Consider the following 27,495-nt stretch of genomic DNA (forward strand, 5'->3'; position numbering starts at 1 on the left):
GGATTTTTAGAGCAGGGAAAATACTGTGCGAATTATACAGATAGACTATATAAGATCAAGCCCTAATATAACACACGCAATTAATAAACTTTTTCTGAGCAATCTGAAGGGTGGAGTACTGAAGACCAAAGACTGATAGAATTTAGAGAAATCTTTCATGTACTGGAGCTTTTGGAAAATCTGAATGTTTTCTCTTTTTTTGTTTTTTTTTTGGGTGGGGGGGCACACCCAGTTATAATCAGGGCCAACTCCTGGCTCTATACTCAGGAATCACTCCTGGCAGCAGTGCTTGGGGGACCAGATGGGATATGGGGAATTGAACCCAGGTCAGCCACATGCAAGGCAAATGTCCTACTCACTGTCCTATATCACTCCAGTTCCCCCGATCAGAAATGTTCCAGAAATCAGGGAATGAATCTCAAGAGCCAAAGTACACTACAGTCATTAATTTATTATTTGTTCAAAAGCTCATACTGCAAGCACTAAGCCAGTGAGGGCTTTGACTTTGGAGTGCCCCGATTTCACATGTTGAGGAAGGTAAAAGCTGACTGAGATGCACGTACACGGATGGAAACTAAAGGCGCCGGGTCCGTCACGGCGTCGCCTGCACATTTCTACAGCCTGGCAGCCTGCAGTCACAGGTCTTTGAGGTCCTTCTGGATGTTCCACAGGGTATCAGCGCTTTTCTTGAGTTGCGCGACCTCATCATCCTTCAGCTTCTGGTTGATAACACTGGTCAAGCCGCGAGCATTCAGGATGCAGGGTAGGCTCAGGAAGACTTCATTCTCAATGCCATACATTCCCTGCCGGAACGAGAAAAGCAGAGAAGGATGGAATCTGTGATGCAGCGTCTGTGTCATGTGTGACCTGAGAAGCACAAACCCATTCTCTAATTTTCACCGCTTATAGGCAACCCATTGTCCAAGACTTGTGTTCTGCTTTAGATGTTCATACACAGGCCATCAAATATACACTATGATTAAACTAGAAACTTAGTGCTATCGCTTCACAGTGCTGGAGATTGAACCCAGGGTCTCACATGTGTTATTATTAAAGGTCCTTTATTAAAGGCCCTCCCGTTGATCGTCGATTTGCTCGAGCGGGCCCAGTAACGTCTCCATTGGAGACTTTGTTGTTACTGTGTCTGGCATATCGAATACTCTCGGTAGCTTGCCGGGCTCTCCGAGAGGGGCGGAGGAATCGAACTCGGGTCAGCCATGTTGGCCGCTTGTAAGGCAGACGCCCTACCCGCTGTGCTATCGAATTTACCGAGACGATACCTCTCCTGAATCTATTCAGAATCTTGAATAAAACAATACATGTCATCAAATTAAATTATATAAAAAAGTGGTTCCTAATGAAATCCCAAAGTCCTTAAGATTCTTTAACGGAAGAGGAAATTTTGGTAGCGGCTGATATTTTGTGCTAAAATAATGTGGTCTTTTTTTTTTTTAAATTGAATCGCCATAAGATACACAGTTTTTTTTTTAATTTTATTATTTTTTCTTTTTGGGTCACACCCGGCCATGCACAGGGGTTACTCCTGGCTCTGCACTCAGAAATCACCCCTGGCAGTGCTCAGGGGACCATATGGGATGCTGGGAATCGAACCTGGGTTGGCCGTGTGCAAGGCAAACACCCTACCTGCTGTGCTATTGCTCCAGCCCCAAGATACACAGTTATAAAGTTCTTCTCTCTCTCTCTCTCTCTCTCTCTCTCTCTCTCTCTCTCTCTCTCTCTCCCCCTTCTCCACACCCCCACTCCTGACACACTTTTGGGCATTATCGTTTGCAATAAAGGAACTGAAAAGTTATTATGTATATCCCTTTATCTATTTTAAGCACTCAATTCTTGTCCAGAGAGATCATATAATTTCCAACTATCATTGTCATAGTGATCCCTTCTCTATCCTAATATTTGAAATAATATTTGAAAACCGAATGGCACTGAATATGGTGCAATTCCTACAATACCCAAAAAGTTACTGGAAAAAAAGTGTATTTCCAAAAACATTTTATCACTTTGTGTAATTTATTTACAGGGTCAACTTTACTCTGTAATTAACTAGATTACTTATTGTTTTTTAATTTTATTTTATTTGCTTTTTGGGTCACACCCGGCAATGCACAAGGGTTACTCCTGGCTCTGCACTCAGGAGACCATATGGGATGCTGGGAATCGAACCCGGGTCGGCCGCGTGCAAGGCAAATGCCCTACCTGCTGTGCTATCTCTCCAGCCCAGATTACTTATTTTTTTAAAAGTTCCTTTATATATTCTTTAAGGTTTTGGTTTTCAATATTTTTATGCATAGACCAAAGAAAATAAACATGTATACTCCAAGTCTGAGTAATTATGTATTTTTTGCCATGTTTAAAAAATTTTTGCTATTAAGAAAGCTGGTATTATGTTTTATCCCCAAATACTATCCTTTCATACTTGTGTTCTAATCTATTGCATTCACCTCTTACTTTTCCCTCCTGCCATTTACTTGTAGAAAATAAGACATGATTCATAAGAAAACAGACACTGTTTTCTTTTAAAATAATCAGTCAGGCTGAATGTGTAACTCAGTGGTAGGACAAATGCTTAACATATTTCTGGAACGGGGATTGATTCCTGCTACCGAAGAAAACAGGATAGAAAAAGCAGAAATCAAATTGATGTCGAGCAGTTTATCTTACCTTCACCATGGTTGATACAGGGTGAATCCGGGAGAGATTCTTGAACATCGTCTCAATGAGATCAGCCACGCTCAGGCCAATGGCCCAGTTGGTATATCCCTTCAGCTTGATGACCTCATAGGCACTAAGGAAAAGACCATGAAAGACGACATTGACATCAGACTCCTAGGCCTGTCTCCTGCTCTCCTATTAATGTTCTCTGAGGTGCCTGGCAACTCTTGGTGTCTTCGATGAGACTAACAATGGTCTTGATTGCCTGTTATTAAGTGATAGAATATCTATACGTATGATGATTAAAATTGTAGAATACACTGTTCACATTGAAAGGACAAAATATAGCTTGACTTTGAGGTTATACTCACCACTGTCATCTAAAATCCTTAGGCTACTTATTGACTCAGGAACAAAGTAATAACTAAATTTTTTGCTGGCAATATTTTGTGTAAGAAAACTATACCACAACATCCACAAAGTCCCCAACAGTTGAGAGGCAAGAGCTGGACTGTTAAGAAATTGGAATTTAATACACTATCACTGACTGGAAGCCTCTGGATAAGTCATATTTACCTGGGTGAGTCCTTGTTTTCTCATTTGTAAAATAAAAGGATTGTGTTCATGAAAACATTAAACACCCTTTCAATTTTTTAACTTCTCCAAATATGGGTCGAGTTCCAGGAAAAAAAAAAACAATCCTTAAACATCATTTTATTCATTTTTCGCTTTAAAAATGCACTTTTGGGGGCCAAAATAGTACAGTGAGTAACATGTTTGCATGCACATGCCCGACCTGGGTTTGATTCCTGACCCCTAGCATCCCATAGCGATCCCTGAGTACCACCTGCAGTAATTCCTGAGTGCAAAGCCAGGAGCGACCCTTGAGCATTGCCAGGTATGACCCCAAAACTAAAAATCCCATATGGTCCCCAAACTCTGCCAGGAGTGATTCCTAAGTGCAGAGCCAGGAGTTATCCCTGTGGCCCCCAAACAAAACCCCAAAATGTACTTTTTTTTATTTGTTGTAGCGCCAGTGATAATATCTGGCCTCCCACATACAAGGCAAATACTCTCACGGAGCCACATTCTTGGTCCTAAAATCAGAGTTTCAATTCTGTCTAATGACCTATTAATTACTGGGAAATTCTCCTCAAACTCTAGGTAAACTTGCTAGGTCATGTACAAAATTCACTAAGGCTTTATTACTAGAGGAATCATTTGGGGGATCATTATGATACCCCTTGAAATATTATGACTGTCCAAACTGGCATGTCTGATTTTTAAATAGCATTACATAATGATTGTTACTGTGTCTGGCATATTGAATACGTCACGGGTTGCTTGCCAGGCTCTGCCATGCGGGCCCGCAGGGCAAAGCCTGGCAAGCGACCCGTGACGTATTCGATATGCCAGACACAGTAACAAGAAGTCTCATGATAGAGATGTTACTGGGCTCGCTCGAGCAAATCGATGAACAACGGGAGGACCGTGACCGTGACATAATGATCACCACCCACCAGTTGACCTTTTATTTTTTATTTTTTAAAAATTTTTTTTCTTTTTTTATTAGTGAAACACCATGAGGTACAGTTACAGGCTTACAAATTTTGTGCTTGGGTTTCAGTTATACAATGATCAAGTGCCCATCCCTCCACCAGTTGACCTTTTTAACAGACTCTATGCTCCAATAATTTATCGGTTCTCAGATCTTTGTTATTTGCTTTGATCTTTAACTTCCACATATCAATGAAATCATATAGTAAAAATTCAAATAAAAATTATTCCATATCTAAGACAAGAGCTCATCTTACCACAATTCTCTGCAAATAATGGCGAACATTATTTGCTTGGGTGGCTTACATGCAGGATGTACCCTTTCGCTCAATTCTGTAATAATTTTGTAACTTTTCAGTACAGAAAATGGAAATCAACCTAAAGAGTAAATGCTTCATCAAGACTAGAGCGTTGATGCTGAGATTCGAATCCAAGATCTTGTTTTTTTTTGGTTTGGTTTTGTTTTTTCAAAAACAATAAAACAGTTTATAAAGGGAAGAAACTAATTCTAAGGGGAATGTATTCCTAGAGAAAGAAAAATAGAGATAGGCAAAAAAACGTAAAAGAAATCTGTGCCCCTCTGACGGGCCCAGTCAACCCAATCCCAGATTATGCCTCATCTGCTCTGATTCACAACGATGACTGAGTTTATGAGTATGAGTATTATGAAAAGAAAGGCTGATTAGTAACAAACAAAAGAGAAAAGCAAAAAAAGGAGGCAAAGATGGACTTAGAATATCCTTAACTAAAAAACTATTATTCTTCCACATAGTCAACCTTACTTGTTATTATTTCGGGGGGGTTGGGCAGCCCTACCCAGCGGCACTCAGGATATACTCCTAGCTCTGTGGTCAGGACACAGGTGCTGCTGAGGATTGAGCTCAGGTTGGTCCATACAAGGCAGGCACCTGAGGCCCTGAACTGTCTTCAGCAGCCAGAAGTCACCCTCCTTCGTTAAGGAGACCAACTCAAAGTCCTTCTCAGATGCTACTTCCACGCGTGTCACCGAGAGCCTCTCTCAAATAACTTCTTTAGAAAGAAAATAGTTGCTTCCCATAAAGGACAGGCTGGCACAGACAGCGTGGTGGGTATAAATCAGTCTGTTTGGGAAGATAACGGCCATGCACTCACTGTCCAGAGAGGACATCAGCAAGGCGCTATGGAAGCCCTTGATGGTTCTGTGAAGATGAAATGAATCCCCATAAAGCAAGCCCTTTCTTTTTCTTTTTTTTTTTTTTAGGTTTAGAGAAACTTTTCTTTCTTTTTAATTGAATCACTGTGAGGTACAGTTACAAAGCTTTAATGTTTCAGTTTCAGTCATACAATGATCGAACACCCATCCCTCCACCAGTGCACATTCCACACCACCAATCACAATCACGATCACGATCATGACCATCTTGTTGTTCGTCGATTGCCTCAAGCAGGCCCCAGTAACGTTTCCTTCTTCCCAGCCCTGAGATTCTAAAAAGTGCCACATTCAAGGCTCTTTCAGGGTTAGGAGAATGAGACCCACCATTGTTACTGGTATTTGGCATACTGGGTACACCACGGGGAGTTTGCCAGACTCTGCCGTGTGGGCAGGTTACATTCGGTAGCCTGCCAGGTTGTCCAAAGTAAGAATGAGATAATCCACACACACCACACCACCAATGTCCCCAGTACCCCCACCCCAATCCTCCCCCTGCCTCCATGGCAGACAACTTCCCCCATACTCTCTACTTTTGGCAAGCCCTCTTTCGCACTCACCTTTCCACCACCATCTTGTGCACTTCCTTCCAATTTTCACTGTCGTGGTCTGTGCCCATGTCTGGGTTCAGTTCCTGGAGAGACACACCTGCCACGTTGACGCCACTCCACACGGCCACTGTCAAGGGAGAAAGGGTTGGCGCATTCCTGGCAGTGGTTTGCAAAAGTCCTTTCCTCTCAGTTCAGATTTCCTTGGAAGCTAGACTTAAGTTATTTAAAGGTTTCTGTTAATCAATCCATTCCTCCCTCAATACGCGGAGAGGTGTGATCGTTGTGTCCACCGACAGGGCCCAGAGCAAAGACAAACAGAAAATGCGAGCACAACTGTGCCCACATCTTGGTTTCTCAACACCATCAGCCCGAGAGAAACGGGGTTCATGGAGAAACATTCAAGTAGAGCCTGGTGCCCTTTCTGTGTTTGTTTAAGAATGCAAGAAAGGGCTCAAAAGATGACAAGGCATGAGAAAAACATCATCAAAAAACAGCTGGGAGAGTGCAGCTTGTCAAATCTGGAACAACATTGCGTATCAGTGAATGTGAAAAAACATTCATAGAAAGAAATGAAAAATCTGCTTCTATGTTGGTATAAATACATGACCAAACTTCCCAAAGGGCAAGAAAATGTTCTCTCCCAGGATTAAGTACAACTAGGAAATGTACAATTTCAATATTATAAATATATAATTTTTAAATAATATATATTATAAATGTTATAATTTGAATATCGCTTTTAGCACTATCATAGCAAAAGCTTATTTTGCCAAGAACCATTAATTGGGGGTTGGGATGATGGGACCGTGGGTAGGGTATCTGCCTTGCATATAGCAGACCCAGGTTGGATTCTTGGCATCCCATATGATGCCCTGAGCACCTCCATGACTGATCCCTGAGCACAGAGACAGGGTAAACCCTGAGCATCGCCAGGTACGATACCAAAACAAACAAATTTTTTAAAAAGAATCATTAGAATTAGCAGACAAAAATGATGAGGCATCAGGTATTTACCTAGTAAATCTACCAAGTATCCCCCCATGACTTATTTGTACTGTAACACATATACTATACCAAAGTAAAATTTAAAAAAAACACACACACACACACAAAAAAGTCACAGGGGCAAAAGGAATCCCATGAAGTAGGGAACTAAGTGGTTTTGAGTCTCTTACCGCTCGAGTCACCGTGTTCTCCCAGAATCCACCCGTGGCAGCTGCTGGGGTGAATGCCAAGCTTCTCGGCCATCAGATAGCGAAACCGAGCCGAGTCCAGATTACACCCGCTCCCAATCACGCGGTGCTTGGGCAATCCACTGAGTTTCCAGGTCACGTAGGTGAGAATATCCACTGGAAAGCGGAGAACGGCACAAGTAAGAAAATCGCCACCGATTCCAACCCCTCCGTCAGTTTGTTCTCCCCTGGGCCTCATCCCCCTCCACTTCTCCCTTCCCTGAAGAAACGTGATCAGCAAGCTTTTTTTTTTTTTTTGCTTTTTTGGGTCACACCTGGCAATGCACAGGGGTTACTCCTGGCTCTGCACTCAGGAGTTACTCCTGGCGGTGCTCAGGGGACCATATGGGATGCTGGGAATCGAACCCGGGTCGGCTGCGTGCAAGGCAAACGCCCTACCCGCTGTGCTATCTCTCCAGCCCAGCAAGATGTTTTAATACTTTCACTTTTTATAGTTAGGAGATAAAGGGTCTTTTGCTTTTGAGCTGTGTGCCTTCTTTACATAATTTGGAAGTGAACCTCTTACTAGACATAGGATGTGTAAATATCTTCTCCTAGTTAATGGGGCTCCCATTTTTTATTCTGTTCTAGTTCTTTTCTCTGCGCAAAAGCTTTTTAGCAGGAAACAGACCAAAGGAAATAAGCCAGCAAAATACATCAATAGGTTAAATTCTATAAAATATGGTAGCTGACAAAAGGCAAGGGGTGGTGGGATCGGGGAAGTGGTTATATTGATCATTTTGCAATCTATGCTTTTGAAATTTTATAGTATTGTAGAACAGTGAGGCAATCAATTAAAAAAAATGATTTTTAAAAACATAAGTGAGATGAGACCAGCAAAAAATATTGGGAGAGAGGGTGGGTCACACTGACAGTGCTCATAGTACTCCTGGCTCTGTGCTCAGGAGTGACTTTTGATTGTGCTGGGGACCACATGTGGTTTAAGGGACTAGAAGGGGGATGCAGGCTAGGCAAGCAACTAGTACTTCCTCTTTCTTGTCCCCATGAAAAAAAAAATTCACTTTTTTTTTTTGGTTCTATTCCTCTGCCCCTCTCGGAGAGCCCAGCAAGCTACCGAGAGTATCTCACCGCAAGGCAAAGCCTGGCAAGCTACCCGTGACATATTCAATATGCCAAATGCAGTAACAAGTCTCACGATGGAGACGTTACTGGGCCCACTCAGCAAATCGACGAATAATGGGAGGACCGTGACCGTGACAATCTCTTAATGTACTGAAATTTCTCCCTTAGACCAAAGAGATAGTACTGGGGTGAAGGCGCTTACCTTGCAAGCACCAACCCTTGACTATGCCACCACAATGTCCCCCAGAGAGGTGTGGTCTAAATCCCCCACTTCCCAGTATTTTTTCTTTATCTTTTTCCTTTTTGGTTTGAGGGACACACCTGGCAATGGTCAGGGCTTGCTCCTGGCTCTGTGCTCAGGGATCACTCCTGGCAGTGCTCGCAGCCATATATGGTGCCAGGGATCAAATCCAGGTTGGCTGTGTGCAAGACAAGAGCCGTACTTGTTGTGCTGAGACTATACTATCTTTTAGGCCCCCAATTTTACATTTTCTTATTTCCCTTTGCTTTATCTTGTGGAAATCAATTTTTCATTGATTTATGTAATATTTGAACACGTTATCTGCAGCTTAACTTGGTGTGTATGGAGAGGAAAAGGGTGGAATCAGATCACCACTTAAGTTCTTTTCCGTTCCTAACATTCCATGACTGGGAAGGACCAGAATCATAAAGCAAAAGTAATTACAGGTTGCCAAGATGAGCTACTCTACGCTTTTCTGGGCACTTAGTATTGGTCTAATACCGCAGTAGGCTAATAATTAAATTAATTTTAGAGGGGGCATTTCTCAACTTCTGGCAACATGGATTTGACAGGAGCAACTCCCTGGAGTTAAGACTTTGAAGCAAAAATCTGGAGAGATAGTACAGCAGGAAGGGCCTTATACGTGGCAGACCCAGGTGCAAACCCTGGCAACCACATATGGTCCCCTGATCCCTGCAGGAATGACCCCTGAGCACTGAACCAGGAGTAAGTCCTGAGCGCTGCCAGGTGTGGACCCCAAAAATAAGCAAAAAAAAAAAGACTTGGAAGCACTGCAGAGGTTGGACAGCTGGTACAGCCTATAATTATCATCAGCCTCCAGTGCAAGGAAGAGGTGATCACTTCATACAGACTGACTGTCAAGCCTTCCCTACTATGTCACTAGATATAGATGAGAGACTTTTTATTATTTTTTCTTAGATGAGAGACTTTTTATTTTATTTTATTATTTTTACTTTTTTATTTTATTTTTATTTATTGAATCACTGTGGGAAAAGTTACAAAGCTTTCAGGTTTAAGTCTCGGTCATGCAATCATCAAACACATTTCCCTTCACCAGTACTTATTTTTCACCAAGAAGAACCCCAATATGCCCCCCTCCCAACCCTCCCAATGCCTGTGAGGCAGATGAATTCTAGTTAACACTCTATCTACTTTGATTAGATTCATTGTTTTGACAAAAGATGCACCATTATTATTTAGAGTTTACACCCCAAAATCAGACCTGCTGAAAAGGCATTGTGAAATAATTTGTTTTCTACAGCTGGTTATAAGAACCAAATGATGTTGGGCGGCCGCTATTGCGGCCGCACGATTTTGGATTTCTGATATTTTAATATTAAGCCTGGAAGTACTTCTGCCAAGAGTCAGATAATTATAAGATTGGTTTCTATGGCTCTGCAGCCATGGCTGTGCCTGAGAGCCGCTCCTGGGGGGCAACTCGTGACCTCGGTAGGCCGTGAAGGACGAGCCGGGAACGCCCCCCCCCATGAGGTTTCAGTCGCCCCGTTGAGAGAGACTTTTTAGATATAAATCTGAACTATTTAGTTCAATCCAGGATGGCACAATAATAACAACAGTAAAATAATCTGTCCTTGCTGCTTCTTAACTCTCGATATTCTATACAAATATTTTATAAAGGGGACGGAGTGATAGCACAGTGGGGAGAGTGTTTGCCTTGCACGTGTTGACAAGGGTTCTAGCCCCAGCACTCCACACACCCTTATCTGCCAGAAGAGACCTCGACTAAGCTCTGGGCATCATTGGGTGTGGTGCAAAAGCCAAAAAAATTTTCATAAAGAATAGAGTCCACAGTTCTTGGTTTTTATGTAAATTATCAGAAGCATTTTTTTTTGCCCATTTTACCAATATAATTATTATGCTCAACAATAGTAAACAGCAGCAAATAGAAACCGGAAAAAATTTTTTTGACTGTTGGAGCTAGAGGATATCTATCTCCAGAAGTTTTAATGTTTACTCTGACTGTGTTGGAAAGGAAAAGCAAGGAAAGCAATATCTAACTTACGATATTGGATGAGGATACATTTGTTCATGAACATGACCTATTTCTGTCTTTAAACCCAGCAGGGAAGGCTGAATGAACGCTGGGCATGTAGGAGGCACAACACGTGGTCCCCTCAAACCCTGACCATCTCCATGAGTGAGCCCCAGAGCATCGAACTGGGACAAGGCCCTAGTCCTTCTAGGCCTGGTCCCCCAAATCAAAACCAAACAAACAAAAATCCCATCAGATCAACAACTGTCTCTCTTATATTTTACTTTCCCTGGGTCATATGAGCAGTGCTCAGGACATATGGTTCCCTTGTATGTGAAGAGTGTATGTTCCCAAGCATGTCTCCATCCCAAACTAATGGCTTTCTTAAAACTCTGATTTAGTGTTGAACAGTTTGTGAAAGAAAGGCTCTAGAAAATATTTGTTTGGGGAAAAGAGGTTCAAATGTCTCTTAAAAACACTTTCTGAAAATCTGAAACCACATTTAAATGCTTAGCAAGACATCCCCGGTAATCTTTTTTTTTTATCTTCTTGGGTCACACCCGGCAATGCATAAGGGTTACTCCTGGCTCATGCGCTCAGGAATTACTCCTGGCGGTGCCCGGAGGACCACATGGGATGCTGGTAATCGAACCCAGGTCGGCCACGTGCAAGGCAAACGCCCTATCCACTCCAGCCCCATCCCCGGTAATCTTTAAACAACATTTAAAAAGCTTTTAGAGCTTTAGACAAACCCAGGTAAAAAAAAAAACAAAACAGATGACATTACTTTATAAAAAACTCTTCTCAGATTTTCAAGCACTTGACCTGGGACGGCACCATTTTTGTGCAAACATTTGTGGCCCACAGCAGAAGGCACAAGTAGCTTCTCCTGGCGCACACATGGGTAAAGCACTTGAGGTTCAAAAAGCAAAAGAAAGCGGCAGGATAGTATAGTGGTTAAGGTGTTCGCCTTGCATGCGGCTGACCCAGGTTCAATCCCTGGCTCCCCAAATGATTCCCCAAGCCCCAGCAGAAGTGATCCTCAAATGCTGAGCCAGGAATAAGCCCAGAGCAACCATCGGGTATGGCCCGCAAACAAAATCAACCACAGACATAAATAAATGAAACCAGACACCCCCTCCTCCCCACCCTGAACACTGAGCTGACACGACCTGAATGCCAGTGGGCTGGTACCTGGGTTGGAGACCACAATGATGATGCAGTTCGGGCTGTACTTGACGATCTGAGGGATGATGAACTTGAAGACGTTGACGTTCCTCTGCACCAGGTTGAGTCGGCTCTCCCCCTCCTGCTGGCGGACTCCAGCTGTCACCACCACGATCTTAGAGTTGGCCGTCACGGAGTAATCTGAAAGGGGGACACTCAGAATTGGCGGTCACAGAGTAGGCTGAAATGGGGGAAACTCTTAGAATTGGTGGTCACATCTGATATACCAGGAGTAGCACACCACATTGGACAGGATGTAAAATAAGAGGCACTCAATCTTGATTGAGAAAATATATACACGTAAGGCTTAACCTGTAGCAATATGTTAGGAATCTCTTACACAAGGGCTTCATGGCACCAGGGTGAGATAGAACAATCTCCACACGCTTTCTTTTAAGGAAACCTTTTCCCATTATTTTTACTGAATGAGTCATAGCAAGGAAAATAAATTATTTAGGACCTGCTAACTGGGGTGGGCTTACGTGGTGGTTGGGAAAATTGGAAATAATGGTCATAGGAAGATGCAATAGTGGTGGTGGGATTGGTGTTGGAATACTGAATGTAACAAGTCATCAAGAATAACTTGATAAAAATAATTTAAAAAAAAAGATTTGGTGGTCACAGCACTCTGAGAGCCTGGCAAGCTACCGAGAGTATCTCACCCGCACGGCAAAGCCTGGCAAGCTCCCCGTGATGTATTCGATATGCCAAACACAGTAACAAGTCTGACAATGGAGACGTTACTGGTGCCCGCTCGAGCAAATTGATGAACAACGGGAGGACAGTGCTAGCCACAGAGTAATTTGAAAGGGGGCGGGTAGGTACTTTAATTGCAACATCGCATCAAAATACACCATCTGTGACCTTCTGAGAAAACAAAACATGAGAATTAAACTTTCTGTGTTAGGTTTTCAAATGGTATGTTCTGTGGCTTCTAGTTCCCCCCAGGAACATTGGCACGGAGAAGGGATGAGGGAAATAAAGCCAGCCTTGACTGCTGTTTCTGGCTAACACGTTCAACTTGCTACTAATAACGTCGGAGAAACCGGATTGCCAATAACAGGCAGAGCATAAGACAAGGTCTGGCACCCGACGCTGCCCCCGACCACAGCAGAAGGCACGGGAGGGCGGCACTGAGGCATTGATTCCTGGATAGACATTCGTTTCTAAGTCAGTATTTTAAGGTTAATAATTCACTATTAAGAGGCTTCTAGGGGGAACATTTCACTGTTGCCCCCAGGAAGTATGTGCCTGCTAATAGCCACAGACTCACAGCTGCGATGTTTCACTGCACTCAACCACGCTGACCTGACTTCTGACAACCTCTAGGACTAAGTCCACTTCCTTTAACAGGGTTCACGGGAACTACCTCCATAGCATGGCCAGAAAGACAAACCATGTGTACTTCAGTGCCCAGAATGTCAAGAACCCAACGAACCAAGGCTGGGGCTAGTGTGGCTCTGTGAGGAATTAGCTTGGAGACCCACATTTCTGCATCAGTATTGCCGCATAAATGTGCCAACCACAGAGCCAGTCAGTTAGAATACGAATTCATTTAGCTTCCAGAAGGCGTTCATTTTAGAAGGCCCAAACATCTATTGCCGGAGCAATAGTACAGCAGTTAGGGAGTTTGTCTTGTATGCGGCTGACCAGGGTTCGATCCCCAGCATCCCATATGGTCCCGCAAGCACCGCCAGGAGTGATTTCTGAGTGCGGAGCCAGAAGTGACCCCTGAGCATCGCTGGGTGTGACCCAAAAAGTCCCCCCCAAAAAAATACCCAAAAACAACCCACAACATCTCATTCGTAGTCTCAGATATGTGAACTTTTCTCCAGTGTTCTAGGCAAAATGTGTGGAAGGCATGTGGGGGAGGGTTTGTACGGCTCACGTGAATGTTTATGCTCAAAGACTTGGACTGAGGAACAGCCCACACAGGATTCACGAGGATGAAGGGGAACTTCCTCAGAGTGGAGACGCCCACGCCCACTTCCCGCGGAACGCCTCAGGCATGAGGTACCTTTGTCGGCCACGATTTTAGGAGTCTGAAGAAACAGGCTCCCGTGCTGCAGATCCATCATTTCTCCTTTGAGTTTATCCTCCAACACATCCACCAGGGCAAGCTCATCCGCCAGAGACTGTGGGTGCAAGAACACGGAGATTAACGCCCACGGCTGTGGAGAGCCTTCCTGCGGCTCAGAGCCCGAAGTTTAAAACCCTCAAGGATTTTACCAAGGAACTAGATGTGGTTCTTTAATAAGCCCACAATGAAACGCACCTAGGAAAAACACTGAACACTGGGGCTGGAGTAACAGGACAGCGGGGAGGGCACTGGCCTTGCACGCGGTTGACCGGGGTTCGATCCCAGGCACCATATATACTCCCTACAGCCCCCCCAGGAGTGAGCACAGAGCCAAGGGGTAAAGACTTGAGCATGGTCAGGTGTCTCCCCCCCAAAAAAAGAACCAAAATTAAATGTTATTTTATAATGTTCAATAATCTGTTTAATAACCATCCTGTCCTGTTCTCCCGTTGTTCATCGATTTGCTCGAGTGGGCCCAGTAACGTCTCCATTGTGAGACTTGTTGTTACTGTGTTTGGCATATCCATATTTGATATTAATAGTATTAACATCAATGTGTAGGGCATGATGGTTCAGAACATCATGTTCTAGTACTCAGCTGAAGTTCAAATAGCACGATGCTAATTCCTTAAGAACAGGTAGACTGAGGCAGGAGAGAATGCCTGGCCTATGGCCTACCGAGCTTTGCACTCAGACCCACAGAAGGTCCGCGAACCCCGCCTGGTGTCCTTCTTGAGCAGAGCCAGGAAGAGACCCTTGAGCACCGCCAGGTGTGGCCCCCAATCCCGCTTCTCCACCCCCAAAAATTAATCTATCCGAGAGACAGCTCCATAGACAAGGCCATGCCAGACTTAGCCCTGAGCACCCCTAAGCACAGCCTCAGGCACCGCCAGGGGACCTCCACAAAATAAGAACAAAGCATCTAAAAAATGTAGATGACAAAGACGCCTGATGCCATCGACCTGTTCCCCCCCAGATTCAGGTCTCAGAGGTTTTCACGTTAACTGAGGGTGGGCAGTGTGAAAACCCTCGGCCCGACCCAGACCACGCTGGGCAGGTCACTCCTGCTACCGGAGCGTCTGTGGTGCAGACTGGAGTCAAATCACTCAGGGTCTGAGTGGGAGCACGGAGCCTTGAGAACAGGACTCGGGGGCTGAGTTCCAGGAGTGGGAGCGCATACTTGGCACGTAGGGACGCGCCCCGATGCCAGCACTGCCTGTTCTCACAGCGCCCCCACGCACTGCTGGGTGTGCCCACCCCCAGCAGAACCTGAAGCCCTGGTGGAATCTTCAATTGTTTTCTGGGCCACCAAGGAGGCACTCGGAGCTTACTCTGCCTCGAGATTCAAGGAACTGAACCCGCGGGCAAGGCAAGTGCCCTGCCGGCCGAACACCTCTGTGGCCCTTTTGCATCTTGGATCCTTCAGGCTGGCTCTGACTAGTGAGGATGAGTTGGTAGTGCAACAAGAGGGGACTTTGGGGGACTGGAGCGATAGCACAGTGGGTAGGGCGTTTGCCTTGCACGTGGCCGACCTGGGTTCGATTCCCAACATCCCGTATGGTCCCCCGAGCACCGCCAGGAGTAATTCCTGAGTGCATGAGCCAGGAGAAACCCCTGTGCATCGCCAGGTGTGACCCAAAAAGAAAAAAAAGAAAAAAAAAAAGAAAAGAAAAAGAGGGGACTTTGATGGGCTGAGGGTTCGGGTGCTTCTAAGTTCTCTATACACAAAAAATTCAAATTCACCAGGCCTCAGAGCGCTTATTTCAAGTTCTAACCGCCACCTTCCACCTCCCATCCCAAATATAAAGCCTGTAATCAATAAATAAACCTTCACCTAGTCATCGTTTTATGTTCCGAAACGCAGGTGTTCTAAGCTGCATAGTTTACAGCTATGTGTGTTTACATAGCTGTAAACACACATAGCTGTAAACACACATAGCTGTAAGCTATGTTTACATAGTTTATATAGTTTACAGTCTGTGTGTTTCCTACATGAATACTGGGTGGAAGAAAGCCCTGGTCCTTTCTAAAGCAATGGGTCCAGGGTGAATATGAAGATACACCCTACCACCTTTCCGCTTTGCGAGTCTGTGAGCTCACGGAAAGCCAAGACTGACAACTCTGGCAAAGCGGAGTTCTTGGGTTCTTGCCTTTGCTGTTTTTAGGACATTTCGCCAAAGTTGTGAATGGTGAGTTGATACCCGGAGCACATTTAAAAATGCAAAAGGGGGTTGATGCAGGAAAGGTCAGGTAGCTGGGGTTCAGGAAGTGCTTTAAGGGCAAGAAGGGAACCTGAAAGGCCTGTAGTGGAACTGGAGAAGTCGGCAGGGATGTGGCCAGCAGATGGACACGCAGAGGTGGGACCACGACCTACTTTCTACAAGAGCTGCAGCAGCTGGCCAGGCTTGGGCGAGGGGCCGGCAGCATGCCTGAGGGTCTCAGATTCTAGCTTCCTTGTGAGGTCTACCGAGAACTTCTGAAATGGCTCTTTCTGTGAGATGGGGTGTAGACTGTAACTACTTTCTCATTCCCATGAACACCAAATGTGACCATTTCCTTCCTTCCTTCCTCCCTCCCTCCATCCCTTCCTTTTGGGTCACCCACCCAGCGACAGTCTGGGTTTACTCCTGGCTCAGTACTCAGAAATTGATCCTGGCAGCGTGCCAGGGACCACATGGGGTGCCTGGGATCAGACCCGGATGGACCACCTACAAGGCAAGCACCCTACCCGCTATTGCTCTAGCCCCCTATTTTCATCCACTTTTGTCTTCACAGGTTTCCAAAATTCTGAAATAAGTTTTGCTCCTCAGCAGCCTCTGAAATCACCATCAATACACAATACAATGTGTACAATACACAACACAAACAATACATCATCATTTGTGTTGTGTCTGCCCTCCATGAATTCAACATCATTTTCTCTCTCTCTTTCTTTCTTTTTTGGCTTTTGGGGTCACACCTGGCGATGCACAGGGGTTCCTCCTATCTCTGCACTCAGGTATTACCCCTGGCATTGCTCAGGGGACCATATGGGACGCTGGGAACTGAACCTGGGTCGGCCGCATGCAAGGCAAACGCCCTCCCCGCTGTGCCATCGCTCCAGCCCCCTCATTTTGTCTCTTTTGTTGGGTTCTTAAAATTTTGTCTTTGGGCCACACCAGGGATGTTCGGTGCCGGGGACTGAACCCAAGCCTCCCCACAGGCAAGGGCTGCACTCTGGCCCTTTGAGCTATCTTCCCGGCCTGATGTAATAGATGTTAATAATAGCTGTGACCTTCTGTCCAGGAACTGAGTCCTAGGAAGATGGCTCTTATTTTAGCAACATCACATGCGTGCTTCAGTGGACAGAGCCAAACAATTTGGGGCTTGAGTAGGAAAGGATGTCACAGGCTCGCGGATCTTCTCTTTTGTCCCAGCAGGTGGACGGACGGCACCGGCGGTGGCATGCATACTCAGCTGGCAAGGACGGAAGAGATCCAACACTCAAAGTAAATAAATAAATAAATAAATAAGTAGAGTGCTGGATTTAGCTGCTGAGGCCACATTGAAACACTCGAGTGTGGAGGCGAAGGGAAGGTGTGGCTAAGGACTGATGCTGTTTGACGGAAATAAATTTCCCTCCGCAATCCACATATTGAATTTGCCATATAGACTTTTCTTTTAAGCTATAAACAGATCAAAAGGCTTGCAGCAGCAAGGTTCCTATTATGGAACAAGGTCATTTCAGAAGTCGGCATGATAGCCGAAACCTTGTTGAACATACAACACAAGTATCTTTTAATCTCGAGTTCCACGCGAACCAGGAATAACCACAGTTAACCCCTCATTCCTCTGAGCCAAAAAAAAAAAAAAAGAAAAACTATTGTCATCCAGTCTTCTGGGTTTGCATTGGCTGCATTTTTTTCTACCCCAACGGTTTCATCTGCATGTGGGAGGAAAAAGAACTTCCTCTAAATCACTCACGAAAAAGAACAAGCATTATTTGTTGAGGCAACAATTGTGCTCTTTAGAAATCAATAGCTTTTCCTGCCCCCCTTTGAGAGAGCCGTGCCAAAGTGAGGCCCAGTGTTTTTGCCCCAGCATCGGGAAGACAACAGAGCCAAAGCTGTTCAGGTCTGTTTCGGGGGTTGAATCTATCTATTTTTGTACAAATACCACATGGAAGCCAACTCAAAAAGGCATCACACACACAAAAAAAGGCTCTGCAGTCTGTTTGGAAGGCCACGGCTGCTCATTCTACGCAGCTGCTTATGCTGTGTTTGCAGAGAAGGACAGACTCAGCAAGGACAGACAGCGGGACGCAGAGGCTCTGAGTTGATGATAACCCTGCAGGGCAGCGCTGCCGGGCCCTGATAAGAGGAGGAGCCAGGCAGCTAAAACGCAAAGCCTGGACTGGAAGAGTTTCGTTAGTGGGGAGGGTCATGCTGGGTGCTAGAAGCCAGGGAAGAGGAAACCGTGTCATGAAAATCTGAGGAACGCTGGTCCCAAATCCACGAGCACTGGGTCACGAGCACACTCAGAAACATTTCTATGACCTCAGACTGGATGGGGACGAAACGAAGGCAAGAAGCTATTTCAGACTGTGAGGGCTGGAGACGCAGGAGGTGGGTACAGGGGGCTGGAGCAATAGCACAGCGGGGAGGGCGTTTGCCTTGCATGCAGCCGACCCAGGTTCAATTCCCAGCATCCCATATGGTCCCCTGAGCACCGCCAGGAGTAATTCCTGAGTGCAGAGCCAGGAGGAACCCCTGTGCGTCACAGGCTGTGACCCAAAAAGAAAAAAAAAAACACCGCTTGCAGGGAGGACAGAGGGCAGGGAGCAGAGAAAACACTTGTGATGCTGGTGGGTACAGGGTCATCCTCTCCCGAGGGTGCTGGTGTGCCACCCGCTCCTCCCAACACCTCTCCCTCTGGTGCCCTGGCGTCACCCACTCTCTGGGGCCACACGCATGAGTGGCCCCCCAAGAAGCACATGAGGAATGAACTTGGAAAGGCCAGATCCGGCACCGTGGGCGCTTTAACTGCTCAAGGGCTCTGAGGTTGTGACTGGTAACTGAGACGGAGGATAGAAAGCGCTTTACAGTGACCAGGGGAGCACGCGGGGGAGGGGAGGCAGAGGGCAGGAGTAGCCCAGGGAGTGCCATAATGTTCTCAGTCCTGTGGTGCCCGTGGCCCTTCCCACCCCTGAGCCACTAGGAACCACCCCAAAGCTCTTCATTGATTTCTTGTTGGTTTGCTCTGGGTTTGGGGCCACGTTCACCCATGCTGGGGGGGGGGGGGTCCACTCTAGGTATTCCCTAAGGACCAAGTGTGAGCCAACGCTGAAATTAGGTTTGGGCATGTCCAAGGGTTGGACTAGGGTTGGGCATGTCCAAAGCAGCACCCTACCAGCACCCGTGCTGTGCTCCCTCAAGTTCCCTCCAAACACCGAACCCTCACCTATTATGGGACTAAGACATTCATTCTGAGGGTCTTTAAACAAGGCAATCATTTCTTCACGGCCGATAAAGGGCAAGCGTCTCACCGGGTTAGCATGCTGCTCTCGCCAGCACTTGAATGGAACCGAAGTATTCTATAACTGCAGATACGGTCTCGGTTGAATTATTTACCAAGAGGTTCTCAATTTAGGTTTAAAACCACCCTAGGGCCGGTTCCGTTTAGAATTCTGGTATCACCCGTATAATTTCCTGAAAAGTCCTAATTTTGAGATTAGCCAAAGGCTAGAAAAATCTCTGGCTAGTGTTTCACAAATACCTTTAATTTTTAACCGCTTCAATACTTGCACAGAGGGGAAAAAAGAAACTAGAGAATCACGAGGGTTAACAGCTCTGAGTTCCAGGGGCCGGAGACGCAGCCTCAGCGCCAAGCACATAGTTTAGAGCGGGCCTTGGGTCATCCTCACCACCCCGCGACCCACCTGCAACGAGTTCGGACCCTGGTTCCACATCCAGCTCCCTCACTGTGGCTGTGGAACTCTGACTTGCCCCCGGACCTCCCCAAAGCCTCTGCGACCCCCTCCTGAAAACTGGCCCCTTCCAGTCCCAGAGGCCGGATTGAAGTGTGTTGGGGAGACACTTTGACTGTGCTCCAGTCTCTGCTTTCCAACAAACGTGAGCCAGAATGTTTCCTCCTTACCTGCCTGTAGAGCAAGCCCCAATTGGAGATTATTTAAATTCCCTAAAAACCTAGCAGACAGCTCTCCGGAATGACAAGAACCTACGGAGTTAAAACTAGCCAAAAAAAAAAAAGCAAAGGGATCAAATTTTCATTGAGAATGTCACATATTTTAGTTGATTTCTTCAATAAGATTCTCTCAGTGGGACTGCAGAGATAGCTCAATCTCTGGGCTGGGGGAACGGGGCCTGGACTTGGCATGAAACAGTAACCCTAAACACAGCTAGGTGTCACCCCAGAGCACAGTACCAGGAATAACCCGTGAGCATCACCAGGTGTGGGCCCAAAAATCAACACACCCCCAACCAAAATATATGAATTATATATTATATGTATTATATTATATATCATATATATGATATGATATATAATATATTGCATATATATTATACATTGTAGCACTGTCCTCCCATTTTTCATCGATTTGCTCGAGCGGGCACCAGTAACATCTCCATTGTGAAACTTGTTGTTACTGTTTTTGGCATATCGAAAACGCCACGGGGAGCTTGCCAGGCTCTGCTGTGTGGGTGGGATACTCTCAGTAGCTTGCTGGTCTCTCCGAGAGGGGTGGAGGAATCGAACCCAGGTTGGCCACATGCAAGGCAAACACCCTACCTGCGGTGCTATATTATATACATATAATCTTTCTTCAATGAAGACGCAGAGTCTGTTCAGATTTAAACCGTGCAAACAGCTCCTTGCCTCAGCTGCTTAGTGGCCTTCAGGATATGACCAAAGAGCCGCGATGATGCCAGCAGCCTTTTGCAGGGAAGGCAGCCTACTTTAGAGAAGAAAGAAAGGAGGAGGAATCGATTCCAGGAAGTAACTAAGGAAAGGGCTCTTTGTTCAAAAGTCCTTAGCGACTAAAGGAAGCTTCACTGGTTTGAACCACTACAGGGATGCTGGCTCCCAGCCAGTCCTGTGGAGCAATACAGGGAAAATATAGCCTAGAGGAATGAAAACGCAGAGAATGGAAGGTGAAACCCAGTGCTTATGTAAGAATATATAAATCTTTGTTTCCGTGTCCTCAAAAGGCCACTGGGCAGGTTTATTATAGACAGTAAAGGCACCTTTGCGGTGGAGAAATCTCGCTGTCCCCTGTTGGACCAGAGGCGTCCAGCAGTGAGGCAAGCTGAAGGAGCAGCATGGCCGCCGGCAGTGAGGCAAGCTGAAGGAGCAGCATGGCCGCCGGCAGGGAGGGCATGACATTGTCCAGGCATGACCCCGCCCAGCAACTTAATCTGAACTGAGTACAAGGAAACATTGCACAATAGAAATCAAGGGACATTCGACAGAACCTGACAAGGACCGGCCCAAAACATCCAAGGTACGTGGCAAAGAACAGAATACTGAGTGAGTGTGCCTGATTAATGAGGAACTTAAGTGAGCTTTGGGGTGTAAACAGAATTCAGAGAGCACTGGGGGAATTTCAAATCGAGGTAGCACAAGGTAGGAGATTAGATTCATTGAATGCTAAGTTCCTTGGGGATGCTAATTCTTGCAACCCTTTCCGGAGAACCTTGACTTAAATTCACATATTTTGATGTGAGGTGCCTAATGCCTATCACTTAAACATGCTCTACAGACCGGGTTAGCATGCTTTATAGACAACAGAATCATGGGGGGCTGGAGTGATAGTACAGCAGGTAGGGTATTTGCCTTGCACGTGGCCAACCCGAGTTAGGATTCCCAGCATCCCATATGGTCCCCCGAGCACCGCCAGGGGTAATTCCTGAGTGCAGAGCCAGGAGTAACCCCTGAGCATCACCGGATCAAAAAAAAAATCATTCTGGAGGGCTGGAGAGACAGTACAAGAGGTGAGGTGCTTGCCGGGCACAGGGCCGACCTGGGTTTGATCTCGGGCACCCCATATGGTACCCCAGTACTGCCAGGAGTGATCCCAGAGTCCAGGGCCAGATACGAGCGGTGAGCACAGCCAGGTATGGCCCCAAACAAAATAAAAACTCATGTCGTGCCAAAAGAGACCAGACCGAGCTGCCGTCGCAGGCGTTCTGGAAACGTACCTTTCCCAGAATGCTGATGGCACAGGCCATCCCGACCTGCCCCACACCCACGACAGTGATCTTATTGTTCGGGATTGAAGCATCCTCCTTTGCAACGGGTGCGATCAGCTTTTCCTTCAGGGTTGCCATCGTGCACTGCAAGAAAAGAAACGAAACATTATACAGAGCTGGGCCACGCGCTGTCATTTAGAGAGCCACGCTACCTTGCCTGATGGAGAATTTCATCAAGGCAGTATTTCTGTGAGCCCCATTCCAACTGGGTTTGGGGGCTCGACAGTACAGTGGGTGCTGTGCCTTGCATGTGGCGACCCAAGCTTAGTCCCTAGTGCCTAAGCTCAGTCCCCAGAGCCCCTATATGCTCCGGCGAGCCCCGCCAGAAGTGACTCCTATGCACAGCCAGGGATAAATAAGCTGGGAACACCACCGGATATGGCCCGACTGGAAGGAAGGAAAGGGGGAAAAGAAAAAAAAAATTTTTTTTTCCATTCTGCAATTCCAAGTTAGTATTTAGCAAATTTTATGAGGCTGGAGAGATAGTTCAGCTGGAAGTCAGTTGCCTTGCACACAACTGACCCGAGTTTGATCCCCAATATCCCATATGGTCCCCCTAGCGCACCAGGAGAGATTCCCAAGGGCAGAGCTGGGAATAACACCTCAGCACCTCAGCATCGCCGGGCAGGTGTGGACCAAGAACAAACAAATCAAAAAAAGTTTATTTATTTTTTATTTAACTTAATATATCAAAACAATTATCAGTTTAGCTTATCACATAAATCTGTTACAGAGAGATTTTATATTTTCAACACTCTCCTTATAGACTCTTATGAATTTTAATTTGCAGTACATCAAATTTGGGCTAAACATGGCTACTGGATGATGACTCCTATATTGAACACCATTTTGAAGATTTATATCTTCTAACTACAAGACATAACAAAAGCATTTAAATTAGCATATTTTCTGTCTCTCCCGTAGCCCCCGAATTTACACTGGGTCTGTAAACTGACTTAGATAGGACTCAGTATTTTTTCTTTTCACTGCTGGGGAATGAACCCAAGGCCTCACACATACATAACAAGTTCTGTTCCCAGGACTAACCCATATTTATGTTAATCTTAAAGAAGAGATTGTCAGTAATGAATATAATTTCTAAAGGTTATTATGGCTCCTGGAAGATGAGGTCTAACTCGTTTTTCTCTCAAAGTCCCATTTAAAGCAAGCCACAGTGTAATCAGACACACACAATATTTGCTTAATAAGTGGGGACCAAAAAATGATGCATACTTCTAGGCACCATCTTCAGACTATTATCCTGAATCCTTTAATTGCACCATAGGCCTTTGTAGAAAGATGAATCGATGCTTGATAAGATTTTACTCTTGGGACTCACACGAGCAGCATTTGACTCAGTTTCTTCTCAACTTATTAAAAATTTTTTTAATAAAAAAAGCAAGATGAAATTGAAAACTGAAAAAATTCTATGTAGTAATGTGAAACTTCTATGGCAAAATATGCTGAAAGAAACAAACCAATCCCTCAGCAATTTGGTATAAAATATATTGACCGCGGGGCTGGAGCAATAACACAACAGGAGGGCATTTGCCTTGCATGCGGCCAACCCGGGTTTGATTCCCAGCATCCCATATGGTCCCCTGAGCACCGCCAGGGGTAATTCCTGAGTGCAGAGCCAGGAGTAACCCCTGTGCATTGCTGGGTGTGACCCAAAAAGCAAAAAAAAAAATTACTGGCCTGCTTTCATAGAGATTACAAACAAGCTCTTCCTTTGTAGTTATTATTCAAATTGCAACCCACTCTGTTATCAGCTCTTCCAGGAGACCACTGACCCCTTCAGCTTCCCCTAGACTGTTTTCTTTGTTCAGCTACAGTGACTTAAGTAACCAAACCTAGTTTGGTAATTGTATATGTTCAAAGTAGGCTCCTGAGTTGGAACAAGCACTTGTCCTTAGAGACAACTGTGCAACTATTTCAATCTTCCAACTACTTTTCACACATACCCACAAAACCACCTATTTGCACCCCACAATTTGTAGGGATGAAATCGAGATTAGGCACTTGTTTCTGTAGATACTAAAGAAAAATATCTACCGAGCCAGAGAGATGGCTAAGCCAACTTAACACAGCCTTTGCACATTGCCCCGGGTTCCGTCCTTGAGCTTGGAGCCAGATGTGCCCCCAACAACCGGCAGCGACATCCCAACACACACACACACACGTACAGAGGGAAAATGCATGAGATCATGCAGTCGCCTCTACAAAAAGCCTTTACAACCAAATCCATACACATCTTGCTGGAAGGATCAGATGCACACAGCATCTCTCCTGGCTGGACAGAAAATGCGGTTTTCCTTCCTCCGGTATTATCTTATTTAGGAGCCCTGAAACATGTAGGAGTCCCAGAAGGCAGCACAAAAAAGGAAGTGTTGTTAGGGAAACAGGGGCTCAGAGCTCCATAGCCCCTGTCAACTCAGTTGGAGCGCCTCCGAAGGACCATCCAGAAGGCGGAGCCGGGGAGGGCGGTCCCGGTCCCCGCCCCCGCCCCCACCCCCAGAGGACGCGGCTTCTCAGGACAACTTTCCTTACCAGGTCCTTCTAGTAAAATCTGCGTACACGCCAAGATGGGGGGGGGGAAGAATGATGGGGTGGGGTGAAGAGCACGCGGCCGACCTCGATCCCGGGCACTGCAAATTGGTACCCAGGAGTGAGCCCTGTCTGCAGGAGTCAGCCCCAGCACGGGCGGCGGGTGTGCCCATCCCCCCGCAATGATGCGGCGGGGGCGGAAATTCTTCGGATTCCCGGTGCTTTAAACACCTTCCTTACATCGCTAGACACGTGTCTTCAGATCCGCTCTGCAGAGCCCACTCGGCTGCTCCGCAGGGGAAAGGTCCTAAGTCGCCACCGGCTTCCTCCTCCCGGCCGGCGCCCCTCCCCCGCAGCGCGGTCACGCGCCGGGACCCAAGCGGGGGTCAGCGCGCCTTCCTGGACGCCTGCCGGGCTGCTACGCCCCGGACACACGTGCGGGGATCAGTGCGCCCGCCCGAATCCGTGCAGGGGTCAGTGCGTCCCCGGGATCCGTTCGGGGGTCAGTGTGTCCCCCAGGATCCGTGCGGGGATCAGTGCGTCCCCGGGACCCGTGCGGGGGTCAGTGCGTCCCCGGGACCCGTGCGGGGGTCAGTGCGTCCCCCGGGATCCGTGCGGGGGTCAGTGCGTCTCCCGGAATTAGTTCGGGGGTCAGTGCGCCCCCGGATCCGTGCTGGAGTCAAGGCGTCTCCCGGGATCCGTGCGGGGGCCAACCCCACTCCGGAATCCGTTCGGGGGTCAGTGCGTCCCCGGGATCCGTGCGGGAGTCAGCGCGCTCCCCCGATCCGCGCGGGGGTCAGCCAGCGCGCCCTCGAGATCCGTGCGGGAGGTGGGGGTGGGGAGTCGCTGCGTCCCCAGGACCCCTGCGAGGTCAATGCTCCCCTCCGGATCCGCCCCCGGGATCCCTTCGGGGGGTGAGTGCGGCCCCGGGCCCCCTCTTCTCCCCGCCGGGCCCCGGCAGCGCTGCGAGCCCCAGGGCACCCCGAGAGCTCCCAGGAGAAGGCCCCGGGGGAAGGCGCCGGGCCTCCGTTCCCCGCGCGCCACCCGCAGCTGCCAAGCAAACAAAAGCGCCCGGAGCATCACGGAAACCAGGTCGGAAAAGAACCAGCCCCGAGGTGGAAGGCGGGGACCGCGGGGCGCTAGGCCGGAGCGGGCTGGGGGTCCACTCCAGACCCCGCTGCACCCGCCCGCGCGCCCCCCCCGGCTCCCCACTCCCGGCCCGGGGCCGCGGGCACGTGTCCCGGTCCCCTGCAGCCCGCCGGGCTCGGGGCAGCTCCGGCGCCCGCCAAGGACGCGCCGCCCCGGGCTCCGCGGCAAATGCAACAAGTTGCCCCCCGCAGAATCACGGGCTGCGGGCGAGCCCCGCGGCGCCGGGCGGGGTGCAAACGCCCGGACCCGGCTCCCCGCAGCGCCCCAGATCCCGGCCCTCCCCCACCCCAACTCCAGCGGCCACCCACCCTGCACCAGGCGCCCGAGCCGCTGCAAGGATGCTCGGGAGCAAAGGTCCAGGCGGGCGGAGGCCTTTCCCCGGCCCGCATCCCTCCCTCCGGGCCCCCGGGAAGCCGCCCCCCGGCACGGGCGCGGGGACCCCGGGAGCCCAGGCGAGACGTACCGGCGCGGAGCAGCGGGGCCCGAGACAATGTCAGGCGCGCGGGCGCTGGGCTCGGCGGGGCGCTGGCGGGGGCGGGCCGGGCCGGGCCGCTCGGCGCTTCCGCTATTGTGATTGGAAACTCGGGCCCCGCCCGCCCCGCCCCTGCGCTCGCTCAATCCCCGCCAAGGACGCGGGCTCCGGCGCGCGCGCCCGCCCCGGGGTCACCTTCGGGGGGGGGCCCCACTCGCGCGCACACCACCCCCCCCAACCCCGATCCCGGCTTCTGCTCCTCCCCGGGAATCCGGAGCCGCCTGCGCATCCCCGCGGGCACCTCAACCGGGGCCCGCAGAGATGCGCGCTGGATTTTGTGGTCCAGGCACGCTGCGGGGCGTGCGGGGGTCGGGCTGCGTGCACCCCCGTTTCCGTCGGCTTTTTAAAAAATGCAGCTGCTTTTTTCAGAAAATCAGCTTTATGGTAAAGTTGACTTGCGGCAACCTTAACCCTCCCACCCCCCACCCCAGCCCCCGTACACACACCGTATTCGGCGGAACTAAAGAAGGGTGGGTGGGCGGTCTCTCCTTGCGGATGAAAGGCCCAGTCCCTGGCCCCCAAATCCCTGTCGGATTCTGTTCTCTAGAGCAGGCCTTTGCCCTCTAGGGGCGATGTTGGCGCCTGGAGCTAAGAGCAGTTACTGTTATTTCTGAGCAATTCCAGAGCTGCCTAGAAAGTCTTCAACGCCTAGAGCCTGTACCTCCCACCGGTGTAGTGAATGAATGAATGAACGAATGAATGAATGAATGATGCACACTGGTTAAACAGTCCAAGGGGTCCTAAGGATTCAACTTAGTCGCTTTATAAAAATAAATGCCTCCGGATACAGTCAGAGCAAACTCACAAGTATGTGAAAGGGTATTTTAGAGGTATTTTAGTAAATGAGCATCATTTCGTGATTTCATCTCAGCGCCTGCTTTTAGTGCCAAGCATGGAAAATACGACTATGATTATACTACCGTGTGACCTAAAATGCTCCCGATTCAAAGAAGATAGATAAGCACTAGAAGTGTTTCTGTTAAAATACACTGAGATAAAAGGCAACAAGAAGACCGATTATTCAAGTCAAGGATCAGAGCGTCAGAGCGTCTGATTAATGGCCCCGCTGAATCACCCCCAAAACAGAGGAGTTGCAAATTGAAACATGATGATTAGGGGTGAGGAAGAATTTGCAGATAATCTCGCAGTATTCCATTCTCCTTAATCCCCG

At 47.8% G+C, this 27,495-nt stretch overlaps 1 protein-coding gene across 1 annotated transcript; it reads right to left on the reverse strand.

Moving 5' to 3' along the window:
- Positions 1-431: 431 nt before the first annotated feature.
- Positions 432-26,394, reverse strand: LDHB (lactate dehydrogenase B). The gene is made up of 8 exons (XM_056134568.1): positions 26,256-26,394; positions 22,046-22,180; positions 13,785-13,902; positions 11,735-11,908; positions 7,146-7,319; positions 5,980-6,097; positions 2,683-2,806; positions 432-803 (listed from the first exon to the last, which is right to left on the reverse strand). The coding sequence occupies exons 2-8, from the start codon at positions 22,172-22,174 to the stop codon at positions 636-638; spliced, it is 1,005 nt and encodes a 334-aa protein (XP_055990543.1). The 5' UTR covers positions 22,175-22,180; positions 26,256-26,394; the 3' UTR covers positions 432-635.
- Positions 26,395-27,495: the final 1,101 nt, after the last annotated feature.

Source organism: Sorex fumeus, unplaced genomic scaffold, assembly GCF_029834395.1.
Source record: "Sorex fumeus unplaced genomic scaffold, SorFum_2.1 ptg000100l, whole genome shotgun sequence".
NCBI classification, from domain to species: Eukaryota; Metazoa; Chordata; class Mammalia; order Eulipotyphla; family Soricidae; genus Sorex; species Sorex fumeus.